The sequence below is a fragment of the Ursus arctos genome, unplaced genomic scaffold (assembly GCF_023065955.2).
Source record: "Ursus arctos isolate Adak ecotype North America unplaced genomic scaffold, UrsArc2.0 scaffold_26, whole genome shotgun sequence".
Taxonomy (NCBI): domain Eukaryota; kingdom Metazoa; phylum Chordata; class Mammalia; order Carnivora; family Ursidae; genus Ursus; species Ursus arctos.
In genome coordinates this window covers 33,600,072-33,618,393 of record NW_026622941.1, presented here as the reverse complement: position 1 = coordinate 33,618,393, position 18,322 = coordinate 33,600,072, and the positions used below count along the sequence as shown (strand labels likewise).

Below are 18,322 nucleotides of genomic sequence, written 5' to 3'. Positions count from 1 at the left end.
CTAGTGAGGAACATTGGCTGAGAAAATCTGATCGAGGATATAGAAATATATACTTGATTCAACATTGTACTGTTTTGTAATTTGATATTTCTTTGCTTTGAACTTCAGTTTTTGAACGTGGCCAAAATACCATGTTGTTAACATGTTACCCTGTACTAAAACTATTGGAAAATGTGGTTTTCTTTTCTATTAGGTATAGTCTGAATGTGCAGCCCATTCAGAGAATGCACCTCGCTGTGGTTGCCTGTGGTGAAAGACTGGAAGAAACTGTAACCATGTTGAAGTCAGCTATCATTTTCAGCATCAGACCTCTTCAGTTCCATATTTTTGCTGAAGATCAATTACACGACAGTTTTAAAGGCATAGTAAGTATTTGAGACTTTCTTAAGACTGTAGAGGTGAATATTTAATGGTATAGTCATAGAATGTTGTTTTATTCCTTCATTGAACAAAAATATTTACTCAGTAACTGCCCACCTAGAGTTGGGCTGCCACTCCATCTAAGAGTCGAGATCTAGGGTGTAAGAGGAAGGTTTGGTTTTGAAAAGAAGTAGGTTGCTTAAAGTCCTTTGCCAAGCATGGAGGTTTTATTTCACTGGCTATAGCTCCAGGATGATTTGACCTGAAAGTCCTATGACTTAATTTTATTCCCATCCTTGGCTTGGGAGTGCCTCAAACAAAGTGTGCACAAAGATTTTATTTCTGTTTTCAGGGGTGGGAGCTCTTGACTGACAATATGGAAGGAAGTGGCTTTTTGTTTTGATAAGAAAGTTCTTTATTTTGGCTTTGTATTAGTTACAGTCAGTTTGGCTATATTGGCAGTGGCTTAAACAAGATAGAAGTTTATTTCTCTCTTACATGAGAGTAGGCAGTCTGTGGTAAATGGTGGCTCCATGTCTTCAGGGACTCTGGTTTCTGTCTTGTGGCTGAGCCATTTTAACATAAGACTTCTCATTCATGGTCCAAGATGGCTACTCTTCAGCCCTCACACTCATATTTTAACCAACACAAGGAGAAAAGAGTGAAGGCCAATCCCTTCCTACCCACTATGAATATTTTTCAGAAATTGCATATGACATTGTTGCCAATATCTCATTGGCCTGGGAACTTAGTCATGTAACCATAGTGTTACAGCTGTTTGTGAGGGTTAAAAATACACTCTTTAATCAGGACAGCCATATAACCTCCTTAACAATAAAAAAAAATATTACTATGCAAGAAGAGTAGAACAGATGGATACGGGGGAAGAACGTATAAGAAAAAGAAAATTCACCTGAAATCTCACTACCTTGTGTTCTGAGACAGTGATAAAGATGATAATTGTGATTACTCTCCTCCCCACTATCTCTGTTTATCTCTCTATGTACTAAATTAAGTTTTCAAACTGATTTGGATTTTATGCTTGGCTTTTATGTAGGAAACATGTAGAACATAGTCCCTATGTAGAAAAACATGTATTTGATGTTTTCTCACGTTAAAGTAGTTCAAAATATTGAGTGAAAAATCCTACTTGTGACCTCAAGTCTTTTAGTTTTCTAACAAAATCTTTGATTCCAAGTGGTATAAAGCTTTACTTACTGTCCTAAGATATTTCTAGCATCTCTATTTTTTTTTTTAAGGTTTTACTTTTAAGTAACCTCTATACCCAACGTGGGGCTCAAACGTAAACCCTGAGATCAAGAGTCGCATGCTGTACCAACTAAGCCAGCCAGGTGCTCTAGTGTCTGTATTTTTGATATGTGTTATTGTGATCTTGATCTCTTTGTCTGGATTGTTTTCTAAAATATTAACCAAGGAATTGCTCTTGTCTTAATAGTTCAGAGAATAGCAACAGATTGCTATGGAACTGTGGAAACCTTTTGAAGTGTAATTAAAAAATGAAATAATTGTTTCATCTTATATGCAGCCTCAGTGTTTTGTTCAAATCTGGCTGAGGGATTGCTTGTGTAATATATACTGTATTTTTAAAAAAGATCTATTTATTTAGTTATTTGAGTGGGGTGGGGCAGAGAGAATCCTCAAGCAGACTCCCCACTGAGTGCGGAGCCTGTTGAGGGGCTCAGTCCCACAACCCATGAGATCACGACCCAAGATGAAACCAAGAGTCAGATGCCCAACTGACTGAGCCACCCAGGTGCCCCAATATATACTGTATTTTTAAACTTCGTTTTTAACTATTACAGTCAATTCTGAGAATGTTTGGTTTTGTTTTTGATGAAAGTATCAAATACTAGTAGAACATGCTTTTACTGCAAAAAAGATGACTAAATATTAGAATGTTAAGGAAAAAATGACTAAGCTTTCCTTTTGAAGTTGATATTGAAAGTATCTTTAAGTGATTTATAAGTTGTGCAGGGAAAATAAAATGCTAGTGTTTTAAACCAATTTACAGACACATCAAAGCAGAATGGTGGAGTTGAAAATATTCCCTTAAACTATGTTGGAAGGCATTAATGTTTTTAAAAATTACATGAACACAGTCATAATTAAAATAGAGCATCTTCAGCCTATTACATAAACTACTTAGTTTTTCTCCCCTATGTATTGTTTTTTAAAAATAGTTTATTATTTTTAAATTTTTATATTACTAATTTACTTTTAATTTTTATTTTATTTATTTATTTAGAGAGTGATTGCAAACTGGTGGGGAGGGGCAAAGGGAGAGTAAGAGAGAGAATCTAAAGCAAGCTCTATATGTAGCACAGAGCCCAACGTGGGGCTTGATCTCATTACCCTGAGATCATGACCTGAGCCAAAATTAAGAGTCGGACGCTTAACTGAGTGAGCCACCCAGGTGCCCCATCCCCCTGTATATTGTGAATGCTCTGTAGGAAACTAGAATCGACAGTTCTGTTGAGAGAGAATATTTAAACTGAATTTGAAAGAATTTAGTGTCTTGAAATGTATGAAAACTAAACATGTTCATTATAGATATTCAGATCTTTTTGCTTTTTATAATGATTTTTTTCAAAAATTGGCATTGATTTGTGTTTATCAGTGTATTTTATTATCAGGAATATCCACGCGTATTAAAAATACATAGACAAATATTTTCTGACCAGTTTCATATTGGTCTGACTTTAAGTGTATAATAGATACTATTATACATACTTTGGTAATGAAACTAGGGCTTAATTTTTTTGAGTTTAATCTGTTTAGGAATTCATAGGATTTCTATATCAGGTAACGATGAGGTAGATGAACAACGTGCAAGGCTGTCAGCTTTCTGATTTTTTGGTGGTGAACTTTCATTGTGCCTCTGATCTTTATGGTGGAGTCTTTCTAGAATATTACTATGATTTTAAGATTTTGAATGAAAACAAATGGGAAAGAAGAATGTGAGTTTCTCTTAACTGTACAGCATAATATATCTTTAATTTTTAGCTTTTTAAAATAATCTATTGGTTTATGATTTTACAGAGAAAATGGAAAGTGAAATAATCTAAACTAAGGCTTTTTTAAATATTTTTTTAGCTTGATGGCTGGTCATTTCTGCAGACATTTAATTATTCATTATACCCAATAACTTTTCCAAGTGAAAATGCAGCGGAGTGGAAAAAGCTTTTTAAACCATGTGCTTCCCAGAGATTATTCTTGCCAGTAAGTTTTTTCTTGAGTTTTGGTTTTTTTCCTAATTTTGCTTTTACACACGAGTTAATGAAGAGTTACATATAAATGAGTTAAATAAATATACACATGTAGATTTTCCCTTGGAACATTAGTAAAAAACTTCCAATGGAACAAATAAAAGCTACAAAGAAAACATTTGTTAAAAATGAAAAATATAAGTAATTTCTGTGGAAATATTATTTCTTACATTTTAATTTATTCAGGTGCTGTAAACTGTTTTATTTCTGAGAAGGAATAGAGGTCATCAGATCTTATTGGAGCCAGGCCTGTTGCCCACAGAAGTGCAATGGCAATATCACCTTCTCGTTGCTCACTGCATTTATAATTTGGGAAGTGAAGTAGATTGTATCATTAAATAGCCATTTCTGTCTTATACCAAGCCATGTTACCCTTTCCAGATTATATTTTAACACAGACACAAATTTAAAGCATGTGAACTCAAAGGGAAATGGGAACCATTTATTCGGTGGAGCTATTTTTTGGTGGTGTTCTCTGGTGATAAACGGTGATCATTTTTTTTTTTTTAATATTTATTTGACAGAGAGCACAAGCAGGGGGAGCTACAGGCAGAGGGAGAGGGAGAAGCAGGCTCCCCCCCTGAACAGGGTGCCGGATGTGGGGCTTGATCCCAGGACCCTGGGATCCTGACCTAAACCGAAGGCAAATGCTTAACTGACTGAGCCACCCAGGCGCCCCAGATAATTTTTTTTTTAAATCTAAAAATATTCAGAAGCAAGGTTACCTCTTCATTTTGAGTTGATTTCATCCACATCTATGGTAGTAGAATTACTGAATTTAAGAAGCTCACAAGTTTGTGGAAAGTGTATGAATTATGGGGGAAGAAACTTTAGTTATGTATTATTCTTAAGTGGAGCAAGGCAATTCTTAGCATATTAAGATATAATTTACTGAATCCAGGTCATCAGTAAGATTTAAAGTTATAATTTTGATCACCAAGCCTGCCTAACCAGTAACTTTGTTGCCATGCGTAAAAAATTTGGATCCTAGGATCTTTCTCAGTCTCTGCTTCCATTGTAAGAGGCACAAAAATAAGGGATTAAGATAGAAAAAAAAAAAAAAAGCCCAACAAGTTTTAGGTATTTCATGTAGACTTTTAAGTTTAAAACAAAATTTTTATGTTGAATCAGCTCCAGAATCTGTACAGAAGTTCTATATAGGAAGGAATGGAACAGATGTGTTTCTTGTTTTCATGGAGCTTATTGTCTGATGTGGGAGACGGATTAAACAAGTACAATATGACATTCAATAAACAAGTATATTACTGAAAAAACAATACATGATAGAAGCCTAAGGTTACAGTCATTTTTCTTTCATTTTGTTCTGCATTATTAACCAGTATAATTGTTGGTGTTGTGATAGGAAATTTTCCAGATCATTTAATGATATAATCTGGTTAAATTTCTAAATGGAATTCAAAACACTAAAATAAAATACTTGAAACCTGTCAGATTGTCCTATTTCACTGTTTGTTCTGCATCTTTTCAACCAGATTTAAGTAAATTGATGCTTTATTTTTCTAAGTGTTTTTTTTTTTTTAACTGAGTTTCTGTTCTTTGAAATAGATTGATGAAAACAACTACTGTAAGCTCTACCAACTCCTTCCGCCAAAAGGGACCATAGAAAGAATGCTGCCATGGTTATTATTTAACATTATGTCTGATCTCCAGTTGACAGTGGCTCCCAACAGTGAACAGTGTTTTCCAAGTCAGCTAACAATATAGTAACCTCTAAACACACATTGTTTCATGGTACAGAAACAGCATGTTGATAAAAAAAAACAATACCCTGTACTCTTCTTCCCCCAAAAGAGAGATAGACATACAGATGTATACAAATACCCTTTCACTGGGGTCTTTGAACAAGTCGGTCTTCCCTACTCAGGCTCTAGTCAAACCACACTTTTTTCCCTAACTTGTTATTAAATCAGCTGGTGGGGAGAATGGACAATTGCAGCCTTGTATCTGCTCATTAAGGTGATGGCTTAACCTTAGCAGAAGGAGGAGGCAACAGTTTTGAAAAGGAACAGAACAAGGACCAAACTCTGCTCTTTATATTCTTACCTAAAAAGATTTAGGTTAATCTAATAGTTGAGTTCTACTAATACGCTGATACATGTAGTAAATTTAAATTTGCAGGAGTTTGATTCTAAATTTTGTGGGTAAGACACAAAAAGTTTTCCTTGAAAAATCCCTGTAGAAGACACATTTAGCATCTCTCAGAAAGTAATAATGTAGCCAGTCCTTCTTTCAAGACACCTCGCTAAGTATGTGCACATTTACTTTGATTTGTTGGAAGACAGCACAAAAATAAAACAGCATGAGTTCCAGAGCCAGGTGGTCTTGGTTCCAGTTTTGGAATTACTCAATTACTGGTTGAGACCAAAATGGTAAAAAAAAGGTGCCCATCATTAGTGTTATAGGCCAAAGGACCTAATTCAGAAGATCTTCATTTGTATTGGTTTATTTCTGTATTTGTTTTAGGAAATTGAAATTCAGGATATAAATTTAGCTAAGTTAATGTTATTTTCCATTATGAAAGGCATTCTCTCCCTAATCTTTGAGAATACTGCTTTTATTTTATTTTATTTTATTTTATTTTATTTTATTTTATTTTATTTATTTCTCCAGTTGTTAGTAGCTAACTTTTTATTCTGATGTGTTTTTATAGCTTTTGTTCTCTGAAAGTTAATATAAAGATTAGCATAGTATCTCTATACTATTATAAAAAATGACAGATTTAGGAAAGATCGCTTTAAAAAATTAATGTAAATTAGCTTGTCTCATAGGTATTTCTTTTATAACTAAAGCTCTTTTATGTTTTATATTAAATAAATAGAATTATAATTAATGTTTCAAATATCTCTTCTCATAGTTAATCCTGAAAGAAGTTGACTCATTATTGTACGTCGACACTGACATCCTTTTTTTACGGCCTGTTGATGATATTTGGTCTTTACTAAAGAAATTTAATTCCACACAAATTGCTGCAATGGCACCAGAACATGAAGAGCCTCGAATAGGCTGGTATAATCGCTTTGCCAGACATCCATATTATGGAAAAACTGGAGTAAACTCTGGAGTTATGTTGATGAACATGACTAGAATGAGAAGGAAGTATTTCAAGGTAAGTCACTGACACAGGTAGTTGGTTAACGGTTTTCTATTTTCCTTCCACAGATTGGTTTCCAACTTAGTTTTGTTTTATTAAGAACTAGCTTAAACTCAGAATTTTCCCACTTAGTTAGAATAATTGAAGGAAAGTGTGTCCTTAGTATTCTGTTTATTGGAGCATTATAGTAGATTAAGCCAGATGTCCTTACAGTGAAGTAAAATAACAGTGCATTAAGTAGTGAATGTCATCTTTCTAGATTGTTACTCTAGGTAATAGTTGTCATTTTGTAGTTGTGCAACTGTAGAACATCTTGGGGGGGCCACAGAGACATGAAGAGCTTAAGACTCTGGAGGCCAGGTTTAAAACTCTAGGACCTTGAGTGAGTTTTGAACATCTCTGGGCTTCAGTTTTTTCATCTGTGAGATGAGGATGGTAGATAACATTCCTTACACCATAGGACTTTTATAAGGATTGAAGTAGAACAGTGGCTTACACATTATAAATGTGAGCTGTTTGGGGCTATTGGAAGTTAATTTAAAAAAAAAAAATTCTTGGGGCGCCTGGGTGGCTCAGTCGGTTAAGCATCTGCCTTCAGCTCAGGTCATGATCTTGGGGTCTTGGGATCTAGCCCTGTGCTGGGTTCCCTGCTCAGCAGGGAGCCTGCTTCTCCCTTTCCCTCCGCCCCTCCCTCCCACTGTGTGCTCCCTCCCCCTCTCCCTCTCTCAAATAGATAAATAAAATCTTTTAAAAAAATTCTTGCATGTTTCTTATCTCTCAAATTGTGGGGTCAGTGGAAGAATTAGGCTATTTAGATTCTCTGTGCATTCTGAATACAGGAGTATGTTGTATGGTTTACCAATTTTATGTTGATGAGTTTTATGTCATTGTAGTTTGTGGGCACTGGAGTCAAACTGTCTTTATGTTTAACCTTGACACCTGTGCATTTATTTAACCACTAGCTGGTTAACTTTAAATGTCAATTTTCTCAACTGAAAAATAGATAATAAATGGACTTATGTAGGTTGTCAGTTTAAAGGAGATCCTTTTGAAATACTTAGTACATTTCTTCAACAAATGGTGCTGGGAAAGCTGGACCACTTTCTCACACTATATACAAAAATAAACTCAAAATGGATTAAAGATCTAAATGGGAGACCTGAAACCATAAAAATCCTAGAAGAGAGCCCAGGCAGTAATTTCTGACATCAGCCGTAGCAACATTTTTCTGGATAAGTCTCCTGAAGCAAGGAAGACAAAAGCAAAAATAAACTATTGGGACTACATCAAAATAAAAAGCTTCTGCACACAAAGGAAACCAACAACAAAACTAAAAGACAGCCTACTGAATGGGAGAAGATATTTGCAAAAGACATATATAATAAAGGGTTAGTATCCAAAATACACAGATACATACATACATAAAGGGTTAGTATCCAAAATACATAAAAAGCTTATACAACTCAACCCCCAAAAAACAAATAATACAAATAAAAAATGGGCAGAAGACATAAACAGATATTACTCCAAAGAAGATATCCAGATGGCCAACAGACACATGAGAAGATGCTCAGCATCACTCGTTATCAGGGAAATGCAAATCAAAACTACAGCGATACCACTTCATACCTGTCAGAATGGCTAAAATCAAAAACACAAGGAACAAGTGTTGGTGAGGATGTGGAGAAAAAGGAACCCTTGTCCAGTGTTGGTGGGAATGCAAACTGGTGCAGCCACTATGGAAAACAGTATGATGTTCCTCAAAAAAATTAAAAATAGAATTACAGTGTGATACAGTGATTCCACTATTGAATATTTCCCAAAGAATACAAAAACACTAATTCAAAAAGATAGATGAACCCCTATATTTATTGCAGCATTATTTACAATAGCCATAAAACTATGGAAGCAAGCAACCCAAGTGTCCATTGATAAATGAATGGACAAAGAAGATGTGGTGTATATACACACATATACACCTACACACAGTGGAATATTACCCAACCATAAAAAGGAATGACATCTTGCCATTTGCAATAACATGGGTGGATCTAGAGAGTATAATGCTAAGTGAAATAAGTCAGAGAAAGACAAATACCATATGATTTCACTCATATATGGAATTTAAGAAATGAAACAAATGAACAAAAAAACCAAGAAACAGACTCTTGACTAGAGAACAAACTGATGATTACTAGAGGGGAGGTGGGTGGGGAGATGCATGGAATAGGTGATGGGGATTAAAGAGCACACTTATGATGAGCGCTGAGTAATGTATAGAATTGCTGAATCACTGTATTGAATACTTGAAACTAATATAACATTGTATGATAATTATACTGGAATTAAAATGAAAAATGAAAATGCTTAGTGCAGAGCATGGCACATAGTAAGCACTTAAATGTTAGCTAAATATAGTGACTTCTGAAATACCCATACAGACTTGCAGTTTATCCCTTTACATCTGGTTGGGCTATGTTAAACATTAAGGAATATTATGTCTTTTATGATATGAGAAAGTATGTATGTATATGTATGCATATATATTTGTCAGATATTTTTCTTATGGATTCTGGTAGACCAGACTTTACACCATTATTTATTACTCCTTTTTGTGTGTCTTATTTAAATCTTGGCCTCATTTAGAGTTTTTCCTTGATTCATCTTTGGTGTAGGCAACACAACTGCTTGCAATCATGCCCGCACCTCAACATTTCAGTCTTAGGACTGTTTGTAGCCATCATTCTTATTTTCTGTAGATCTAGTAAACCTGGTTTGGTTTGTTTGTTTGTTTGTTTGTTTGTTTGTTTTGTTGTTGTTCTTAGCCTTCTCATTTTCTGAACCTTTTTGAAATCTTGATTTCATTTCAGTTTTGTCTCCCACAGTGAATGCTTTAACGGGGTTAGTGTAACCTGTGCTCTTGCTTAACTGTGAACATTTCTTCAACTACCCAATTTGTTAATATAGCTTGAGTTTTAAAATTTCATGTACCATAAAGTTGAACTAAATAAAGCAGGCATAATACCATGAGATCCTCCTGTTCTGTTAGCCTATGCACAGTAATATTATACCAGAAGATGGTGCTGTAAGATTACCTGCTAAGGAATAATATGGCTTCTCAGTAACTCTTCATTTGAAATTCATAGAATTCTGAGAAGTTTACTATTGCAAAGAACCTTAGAGATAATTTAGTATAACACCATTTTTTAAACATTTCAAAATTACAACTCTCTAGTTCAAATCTATGATTGTCTTTTACTTATTTAAATGTCACTCCTCTAAATACTTCATTTTCTTTCTCCTTTTTTTTGGGGGGGGGTCATGGCATGTTCTAAAATCAACTAGAGCTGTAGATATGGGAGTTGAAATCATTTGTAAACTTTCAAACTTTGTTTTCATCTGTGTATAATAGACTTAATGAAGAAGACTGTGAGAGGCATGATTATACATTAATTCAATAGGTGCAATATACTTCACACCTACTATCCCTGTGTTCCAGACAATCCTGTTCTTGCCCAGTGGGATCAACACAGATTTGCTTTGTTTTCAAATATTACTGTATTTATGATTGCTAAGATGTTTCTGTAAAATTTATTTTTGATTCCTTTTTTCATATGTTTTTCTCTGTTTCTCCGGATTGTTTTCCAGACTGTATCTGTAGCAAACATTGCCTTGTTTTTTCCTACTAATTCTACAGTTTCTGGCTCTAGTGATATAACTGATTATTTATAGTAACTTTCTAAACTGTTGCCTACACATCTGTGAATGTTGCCCCATGGTTCTTATTGCATGAAAAGCTATCAGACTACCCATTTAAGATAATGGCCGTATTTTAAATTCTTAATTTGCTTTGCTGTTACCTGGTCCCTACCATTCATGACTGTTTATTTCCAAACTGATGTATTATGGTTATATATGTTAAAAATTAAGTAAAAATTCTACTTTTTTGTTGTTTCTCATTATGCTTTGTAGATATTGATAGAATAGTAGTTAAGGTATTGCTTTGTATTTTGTGTTATGATTATATTTGCAGTATTGAATCCCTATTAGGATATTTCTTAACCTTTTCCTACTTATTAGGGAAAACCAAAGAATATAAATAAGGCACTTAAAAATTTTTTTTTTGGTTTTTATTTACTTTTTAAGTACACTCAACATGGGGCTCAAACCCACAATCCTGAGATCAAGAGTCACATGCTCTACTGACTAAGCCAGCCAGGCACCCCAAATAAGGCATCTTGAGAATCCTTTTCTTGTATATTTGCTGTACTCTGTTCACATCCTGCCATATATTACTTTGTAAAGTAATCTTTGTTTTCTCCACCTACTGAGGGCAGAATGTGTGTTTTGTACAACTCTGTATTGGGAATATTTAGAATGGGGTATGACATAAAGTAGCAACTTAATAATTACTGGCAGAGGATAGATGAAAGTTTTAGAAACTGGGCTATTAGTGAGTTATTAAAAAATGTTGGAAGAGAACATTTCCATGTCCGTGAAGTAGACATGATGGTTATTTTTACATTTTCAAAATGTATGTGCAGGACTTTTATTCTATTACATACATAGCTTATGAGAACAGAGTATCAATGAACATCTTACTAACAAGGGTAGAACTTTTCAGAGATTAGTGCAGTAACTGATCTTTGGGAATTGATGAGTTCCCAGTTTCTCGCACTGTTGGAACATGCTATGAATAGCCATCTATCAGTTTTCTATTTATATATAAGATAGACTCATAATGATAATAAATATTTTCAAAAGCATACATTATTCTAAAATAAAATTAATATGTGCACATTGTGGTAGTAGGTCTGCTGAAATTAGTAAATTAGAACTACATTTTTCTTTTTAAAAATTACAAAATAAGGGGCACCTGGCTGACTCAGAGGAGCATGTGACTCTTGATATTGGGGTTGTGAGTTCAAGCTCCACGTTGGGATTACTTAAATAAATGAATAAACTTGAAAAACATTTCAAAGATTGTAAAACAAACTCATGCTTATAAAAATTTAAATAATTCATTGTATGTAGAATAAAAAGAAAAGTCTCCCCTTATATACCACTCTTCCCAGTTTCATTTCTTTGCACAAATAATATAAACTTTGCTATATATTTTTCAGACCATTAAAAAATGTGTTTTGAAACAGATATCCATGTACATAAGCACTTATAAAATCCTTTTATACATCTTCAGTTTGCCTTTTTATTTAGTAAATATATAATTGACTGATTTTTATGTCAGTACATAGTCTGTCACATTTTTAATGCTCATTTGAGGTAGCAGAGAATGGATGATTTGGTTTTATTGTTCTTGTGTACTAGTATGAGCATGTAGTTATATGGCTAGAAGTAACTCATATTTTAACTTATACTTTCCCGACTTATACTACCAGTGTGAAAATCTATATTTTCATTTAATTTCTGGCCATTTGTTTTCTCCTTTGTGAATGGCTGTTTTTCCCTACCCTATGACCATTTCTGTATTTTAAACATTTTTTTTTCTATAACCTGAACTCCTTTTATATGTAATGCTTCCTTTTTTTAGCAAAATTTTTTATTTAAATTGAATTTAGTTAACATATAGTGTATTATTAGTTTCCGGGGTAGAATTTAGTGATTCATCAGTTGCATATAACACCTAGTGCTCATTGCATCAAGTGCCCTCCTAAATGCCCATCACCCAGTTACTCCATCCCTCCATCCCTCTCCCCTCCAGCAACCCTCAGTTTATTCCCTATGGTTAAGAGCCTCTTATGGTTTGTCTCCCTCTCTTTTTCCCCCCCTCCCATATGTTCATCTGTTTTGTTTCTTAATTTTCACATATGACTGAAATCATATGGTATTTGTCTTTCTCTGACTTACTTCACTAGCATAATACCCTCTAGTTCTATCCAAATCGTCGCAAATGGCAAGATTTCATTCTTTTTGATGGCTGAGTAATATTCCTCTCTGTGTGTGTGTGTGTGTGTGTGTGTGTACCACATCTTCTTTATCCATTCATCTGTCGATGGATATCTGGGCTCTTTCCATAGTTTGGCTATTGTGGCCATTGCTGCTGTAAACATTGGGGGTATGTGCCCCTTTGAATCACTTTTTGTATCCTTTGCGTAAATACCTAATAGTGCAGTTGCTGGATCGTAGGGTAGTTCTATTTTTAACTTTTTGAGGAACCTCCATGCTGTTTTCCAGAGTGGCTGTACCAGTGTGCATTGCCAACACCTGTTGTTTCCTGAGTTGTTAATTTTAGCCATTCTGACAGGTGTGAGGTGCTGTCTCATTGTGGTTTTGATTTGTATTTGCCTGATGTCAAGTGATGTTGAACATCTTTTCATGTGTCTGTTGGGCTTTTGGATGTCTTCTTTGGAGAAATGTCTGTTCATGTCTTCTGCCCATTTCTTGACTGGCTTATTTGTTTTTTGGGTGTTGAGTTTGATAAGTTCTTTATACATTTTGGATACTAGCCCTTTATCTAATATGTCATTTGTGAGTATCTTCTCCCATTCTGTAGGTTGCCTTTTAAAGGTTTTCTTGATTGTTTCCTTCAGGGTGCAGAAGCTTTTTATCCTGATGTAGTCCCAATGGTTCATTTTTGCTTTTGTTTCCCTTGCCGCTGGAGACATGCCTAGCAAGAAGTTGTGGCAGCTGAGGTCAAAGAGGTTGCTGCCTATGTTCTCCTCTAGAATTTTGATGGATTCCTGTCTCACATTTAGGTCTTTTATCCATTTTGAATTTATTTTTCTGTATGGTGTAAGAAAGTGGTCGGTTTCATTCTTCTGCATGTGGCTGTCCAGCATTCCCACCATCATTTGTTGAAGGGACTCTCTGTTTCCATTGGATGTTCTTTCCTGCTCTGTCAAAGATTAGTTGACTGTAGAATTGAGGGTCCATTTCTGGGTTCTCTCTTCTGTTCCATTGATCTAGGTGTCTGTTACCTGTGCCAGTACCCTACTGTCTTGATGACTAGAGCTTTGTCGTATAGCTTGAAGTCTGGCATTGTGATGCCTCCAGCTTTGATTTTCTTTTTCAACATTTGGCTATTTGGGGTCTTTTGTGGTTCGATACAAATTTTAGGATTGTTTGTTCTAGCTCTGAAAAATGCTGGTGGCATTTTGATAGGGATTGCTTTAAATGATTGCTTTGGGTAGTATAGACGTTTTTAACAATGCTTGTTCTTTCCAGTCCATGAGCTTGGAATGTGTTTCCATTTCTTTGTGTCTTCCGCAGTTTCTTTCATCAGAGTCCCGTAGTTTTCAGAGTACAGATCTTTTATCTCTTTGGTTAGGTTTATTTCTAGGTGTCTTATGGGTTTTGATGCAATTGTAAATGAGATTCATTCCTTGATTTTTCTCTCTGCTGCTTCATTGTTTGTATATAGAAATGCAACAGACTTCTGTGCACTGATATTATATCCTGCAACTTTGCTGAATTCCTCTGTCAGTTCTAGCAGTTTTTTGGTGGAATCTTTCGGGGTTTCTACATGGAGTATCGTGTTGTCTGTTACGAGTGGAAGTTTGACTTCTTTTGTAATGCCTCTTTTCTGAACTCATTTCTTACCCCTTTTCATTGGTTGTCTTGGATATTCTAGGTTTTATAATTAACATTTAATGCTAGTGTTATTGCTTCTTGTCCAATATTTTTGTAGTAGGGCTTTTTCTTTAATATAAGGGTTATTTTCCCCTTTTGAATTTTGTTCCTAAGACTGCACTAGAACTTGTAATTTGATTTTTCATTGATTTTTTTTCTTTGAATAGGTATATTTCTTTATTTAAATATTTATATTCATTATATTCTAATGGAAAGAATCCAGTGAAGATTCTAACATGGCATGGTACACCGGGTCCACCAACCCTGTCTATTGAATGTGTTGCTAATCTTTGTCCTTGTACAATTCAGAGTTCCCTTTTCAGATGCTAAGAATATTTAGTTAACATGCTTGCTAAATGACTTATTTCGGAGTCGTCTTTTCAATAAAGTATTTTCTTATTATTTCCTTAAGTAACACTTCTTTCATTTTCCAGATTGTTTTGGGGGAATCTCTGATTATTTTATAATTACTGTGTTTACTGTGTTCTGAGAAACTTCACACAAGGGTAATACAGTTATAGCAGATAATATTTAGTTTAAATATATAGCTTTTTCCCTTGGGAATTCTGGCTTTTCTTTCTCTTTCTTAATGGATAGATTGTTTATACCCCCATTGTGTTTATTATATATCCTAGAATAGCCTTATAACAATGTCTTTCAAACTGTGTATGGAGGATCAATTTTGTTTTTTAAATTTACAATTTTTCATGAGCCAGTACTTCTGTAAAAATGATATTAAGTTACTAGAAAAATGTTAGATTAAATAGACAAATTGCTGTAAGGGTTTCTAAATGTTACTCTTAATTTCTGTACTTAATATTGTGAAGGATTTTAAAAATTCACTGTTGTGCACACTGAAAACTATACTTTGAGGAATATTGGGTTAAGTCTGAAGAATTTAAGAGTCAGATAAGTTGAAAAGTCTTAGTATTCAGCTCCACCGCTCTCACCCACATTCACAAGATCCAGAGCCCTCTTTCAACTCTGTTGTTTCCTTGGGTGTTTGACTTTGTGTTTTAAAAATAATGAGCTATGAGCAACTTCATAGAGGCTGAAAAGGCACCTGATGAAATTTGCTATCTGCTTTTGAAATCAAAAACATTTCAAATTGATCAGTTCAAAATGTCAGTTATAAAAGATTAGCACATTAGTCTAAGAATGATAGTGATTCTGGTAACAATAGCTAACACTGAGCTGTGTCATGTGCCAAGTACTCTCCAAGTACTTTTTGTTAACAGGTTGAACCCACAATAACTGTGATATAAACCTAGGTACTATGTCTAGACATATGATACTGAAACTATAGGTACTAAAACTATCTGGATTTTAGGATGAGGTCACAGTCATAGTACTTTAAACTACCACCTACTTTCTCTTTCTCAATCTTTCCTGACTTTCATTAGTTTTATCACTTCTACTTGCAACCTCAGATACCTTCTTTTATTATCTTTCCTACTCTGAAAAGGACAGCCCTACTCACATTTAGGTTTACATTAGAGTCACTTGGTTTTATGACAGAAGAAGTTTGCATTTCTTCTTGCTGAGCTGTGATGCTAAGGGAAGAATGGGGAACCGTCATTGTGCTGCCATATGAAACATGAAAGCCTGAGGATCTTCTTAATGTATTTACCAACAGAATGACATGACAACTGTACGGCTGCGATGGGGAGATATACTTATGCCATTGCTTAAAAAATACAAACTTAACATCACATGGGGGGATCAAGATCTGTTGAATATCATCTTTTTTCATAATCCAGGTAATCATTTAAATTTCTTTTATTCTTTGCATTTATTAAAAAATCATAGATAATATTTAGTCAAAAACGAAGAAATGTGTTTATTTGATTTGGCTTATATTAATGATTATCACTATGTTTAAGACAGAGTAAAATTTTTTTTTAAACTTTTCTTAATATTGTTTTTCTGGGGAAGGATCTAAATGCCAAACATATTTTTCACTATTTTAAATCTTCTCCTGTAAGAGCTGTGTTTTTAAACTAAAATTTTTGCAGAATGTTAATTCTGTGGAATTAGGGTTATTTGCTTCATTGTTTTATTTTTCTTCACATAGAAAGCCTTTTTGTTTTTCCGTGTCAATGGAATTATCGACCAGATCATTGTATATATGGAAGCAATTGCCAGGAAGCAGAAGAAGAAGGAATCTTTATTCTTCATGGGAACAGAGGTGTTTACCATGATGATAAGCAACCAGCATTTAGAGCCATTTATGAAGCACTGAGAAATGTAAGAATCTGATTTTTTGTTTTTTTTTTTAACTTTCTATGTTGAAATTCTTACAAACTTAGAGAATTTACAAGAATCTAAAAGAATTTCCATATCCTTTACTCATGTTCATTGGTTACTAACATTTTACCTCATTTGCTTTATCATTGATTCTCCTTCATTATAGACATGTTTTGTTCTGAACCATCTGAATGTAAGTTGCACACATCATGCTCTTTTACTCCTTAAAGGTTTTAAGGTGTTTTCACTAAGAACAGGGACTTTCTCTTATTAACCACAGTACAGGTATCAAATTCAGGAAATTTCATATTGATACAGTACTTTCATGTGTATTCTCTTCCAATATAGAGCAGTTTCTCAATTGTCTTTTGTGACATTGACATTTTTGGAGAATAGAGCCTCTTTACCTTTTTTCTTATTAGAATGTTCTTCATATTGGTTTGTCTGATGTTTCCTTCTGCTTAGGTTCAGAGTATGCCCTCCTGGTCAAAATACTGTGTAAACAGTGTGAGCTTCTCAGGGTATCACAGTCACAGTCACCTTTGTCTACCTGGCTTTCATTGGTGATGCTGCTTTTGATCACTCACTCAAAATGTTCATTTTCTCCACTGTGTCGTCGTCTTTCCTCTTGTAAGCAGTCTATGGGGAGACTCTTTAAAATCATGTAAATACCCTCCTCATCAAAATTTCTGTGTACATTTAGCATCCATTGTTGGTTCTTGTTTAAATCAGTCTTTACTATGGCAGTTGGAAATTGATGATTGTCCAGCCCTAGTTGTCCTTCTCCATACAACTTTGGCAGTCAGCATTCTCCTGTAAGGAAGAGCCAACCCCTTTTGCTGATTTATTTATCAATACATTATTAGTAAGAAATCATAGGTATTTTTTCCCCATGATTTATAATGCATTATTTGTGTTGAAGCCTAAGTTGTTTCCAGTTTGGCCATTGGAGTCCCTTTTGCCAAACTCGTGTGCCCATCTGACCTAGTCCCTTCATTATTTTGGATACCTCCTCATTATCTTTTTCAACAAAAAATGCTAGGCTGAACTTATTTTACCTTCCCTCTCCTACCCCTGAGATTAGCTATCTGTCAGAGGAGCTCTGGTTTCTTTTAGAGGGCTCTGGGTGCTAGGCATGCTTATTGCTACGAGGGTGTCTTCACTTCTGAGCCCTTTCAGTGGCAGTGCTAGGAAATACAAATACACAGTACACACTCAACATATACACACAATCACGTACTCAAACTGATGCCTCCAGTTCCTTTCCCCCACGGCTCTTCCTGCTTTCTCCTACTCTGTTTTCATGTTTTATCTCCTTCCATAGTTAGAATCCTGGCTCATAACATGAAACACTTCCTCATTTGCATAATCCTGCAGTACATTTAAAATAATTTTGGAAATGCTCTAGTCTTTGCTAAAGACCAGCCTACTAAGAAAAGTTAAGGATTTGTTCCCACTATCTACCTGCTCCCCGCCCCCCATCATGAGGGTAATATTGTGTTCAGCAGTTCCTTGGATTAGTTTTTTTATCCTGCCTCTCAATGTGGTGGTTTTATTCATTTGAAATACAGTTGGGTTTATTTGCTTCGGTATACTTTCAATTTTAAGGTTTTGTTCCCCTCCATCTTTATTGATCAACTTTAATTTGATATGCTAAATGTTAATATACTTCAAAAAGTGAAAACTAAATAAGGGTTTACTCAGAGGTATCACTTTTTCCTCACGCTTT

General features: G+C 34.7%; 1 protein-coding gene across 4 annotated transcripts in view; it reads left to right on the top strand.

Moving 5' to 3' along the window:
• Positions 1-18,322, top strand: part of GXYLT1 (glucoside xylosyltransferase 1) — a 55,788-nt gene that overhangs the window by 20,406 nt on the left and 17,060 nt on the right. For 3 of the 4 annotated variants that reach the window (XM_048216795.2, XM_048216793.2, XM_048216794.2), the window contains 5 exons: positions 194-365; positions 3,475-3,600; positions 6,523-6,774; positions 15,983-16,106; positions 16,421-16,593. In XM_048216795.2, coding sequence (XP_048072752.1) covers positions 194-365; positions 3,475-3,600; positions 6,523-6,774; positions 15,983-16,106; positions 16,421-16,593 — 847 coding nt within the window. The remainder of the gene's footprint in view (positions 1-193; positions 366-3,474; positions 3,601-6,522; positions 6,775-15,982; positions 16,107-16,420; positions 16,594-18,322) is intronic. The other variant, XM_048216796.2, reaches the window with a different exon arrangement.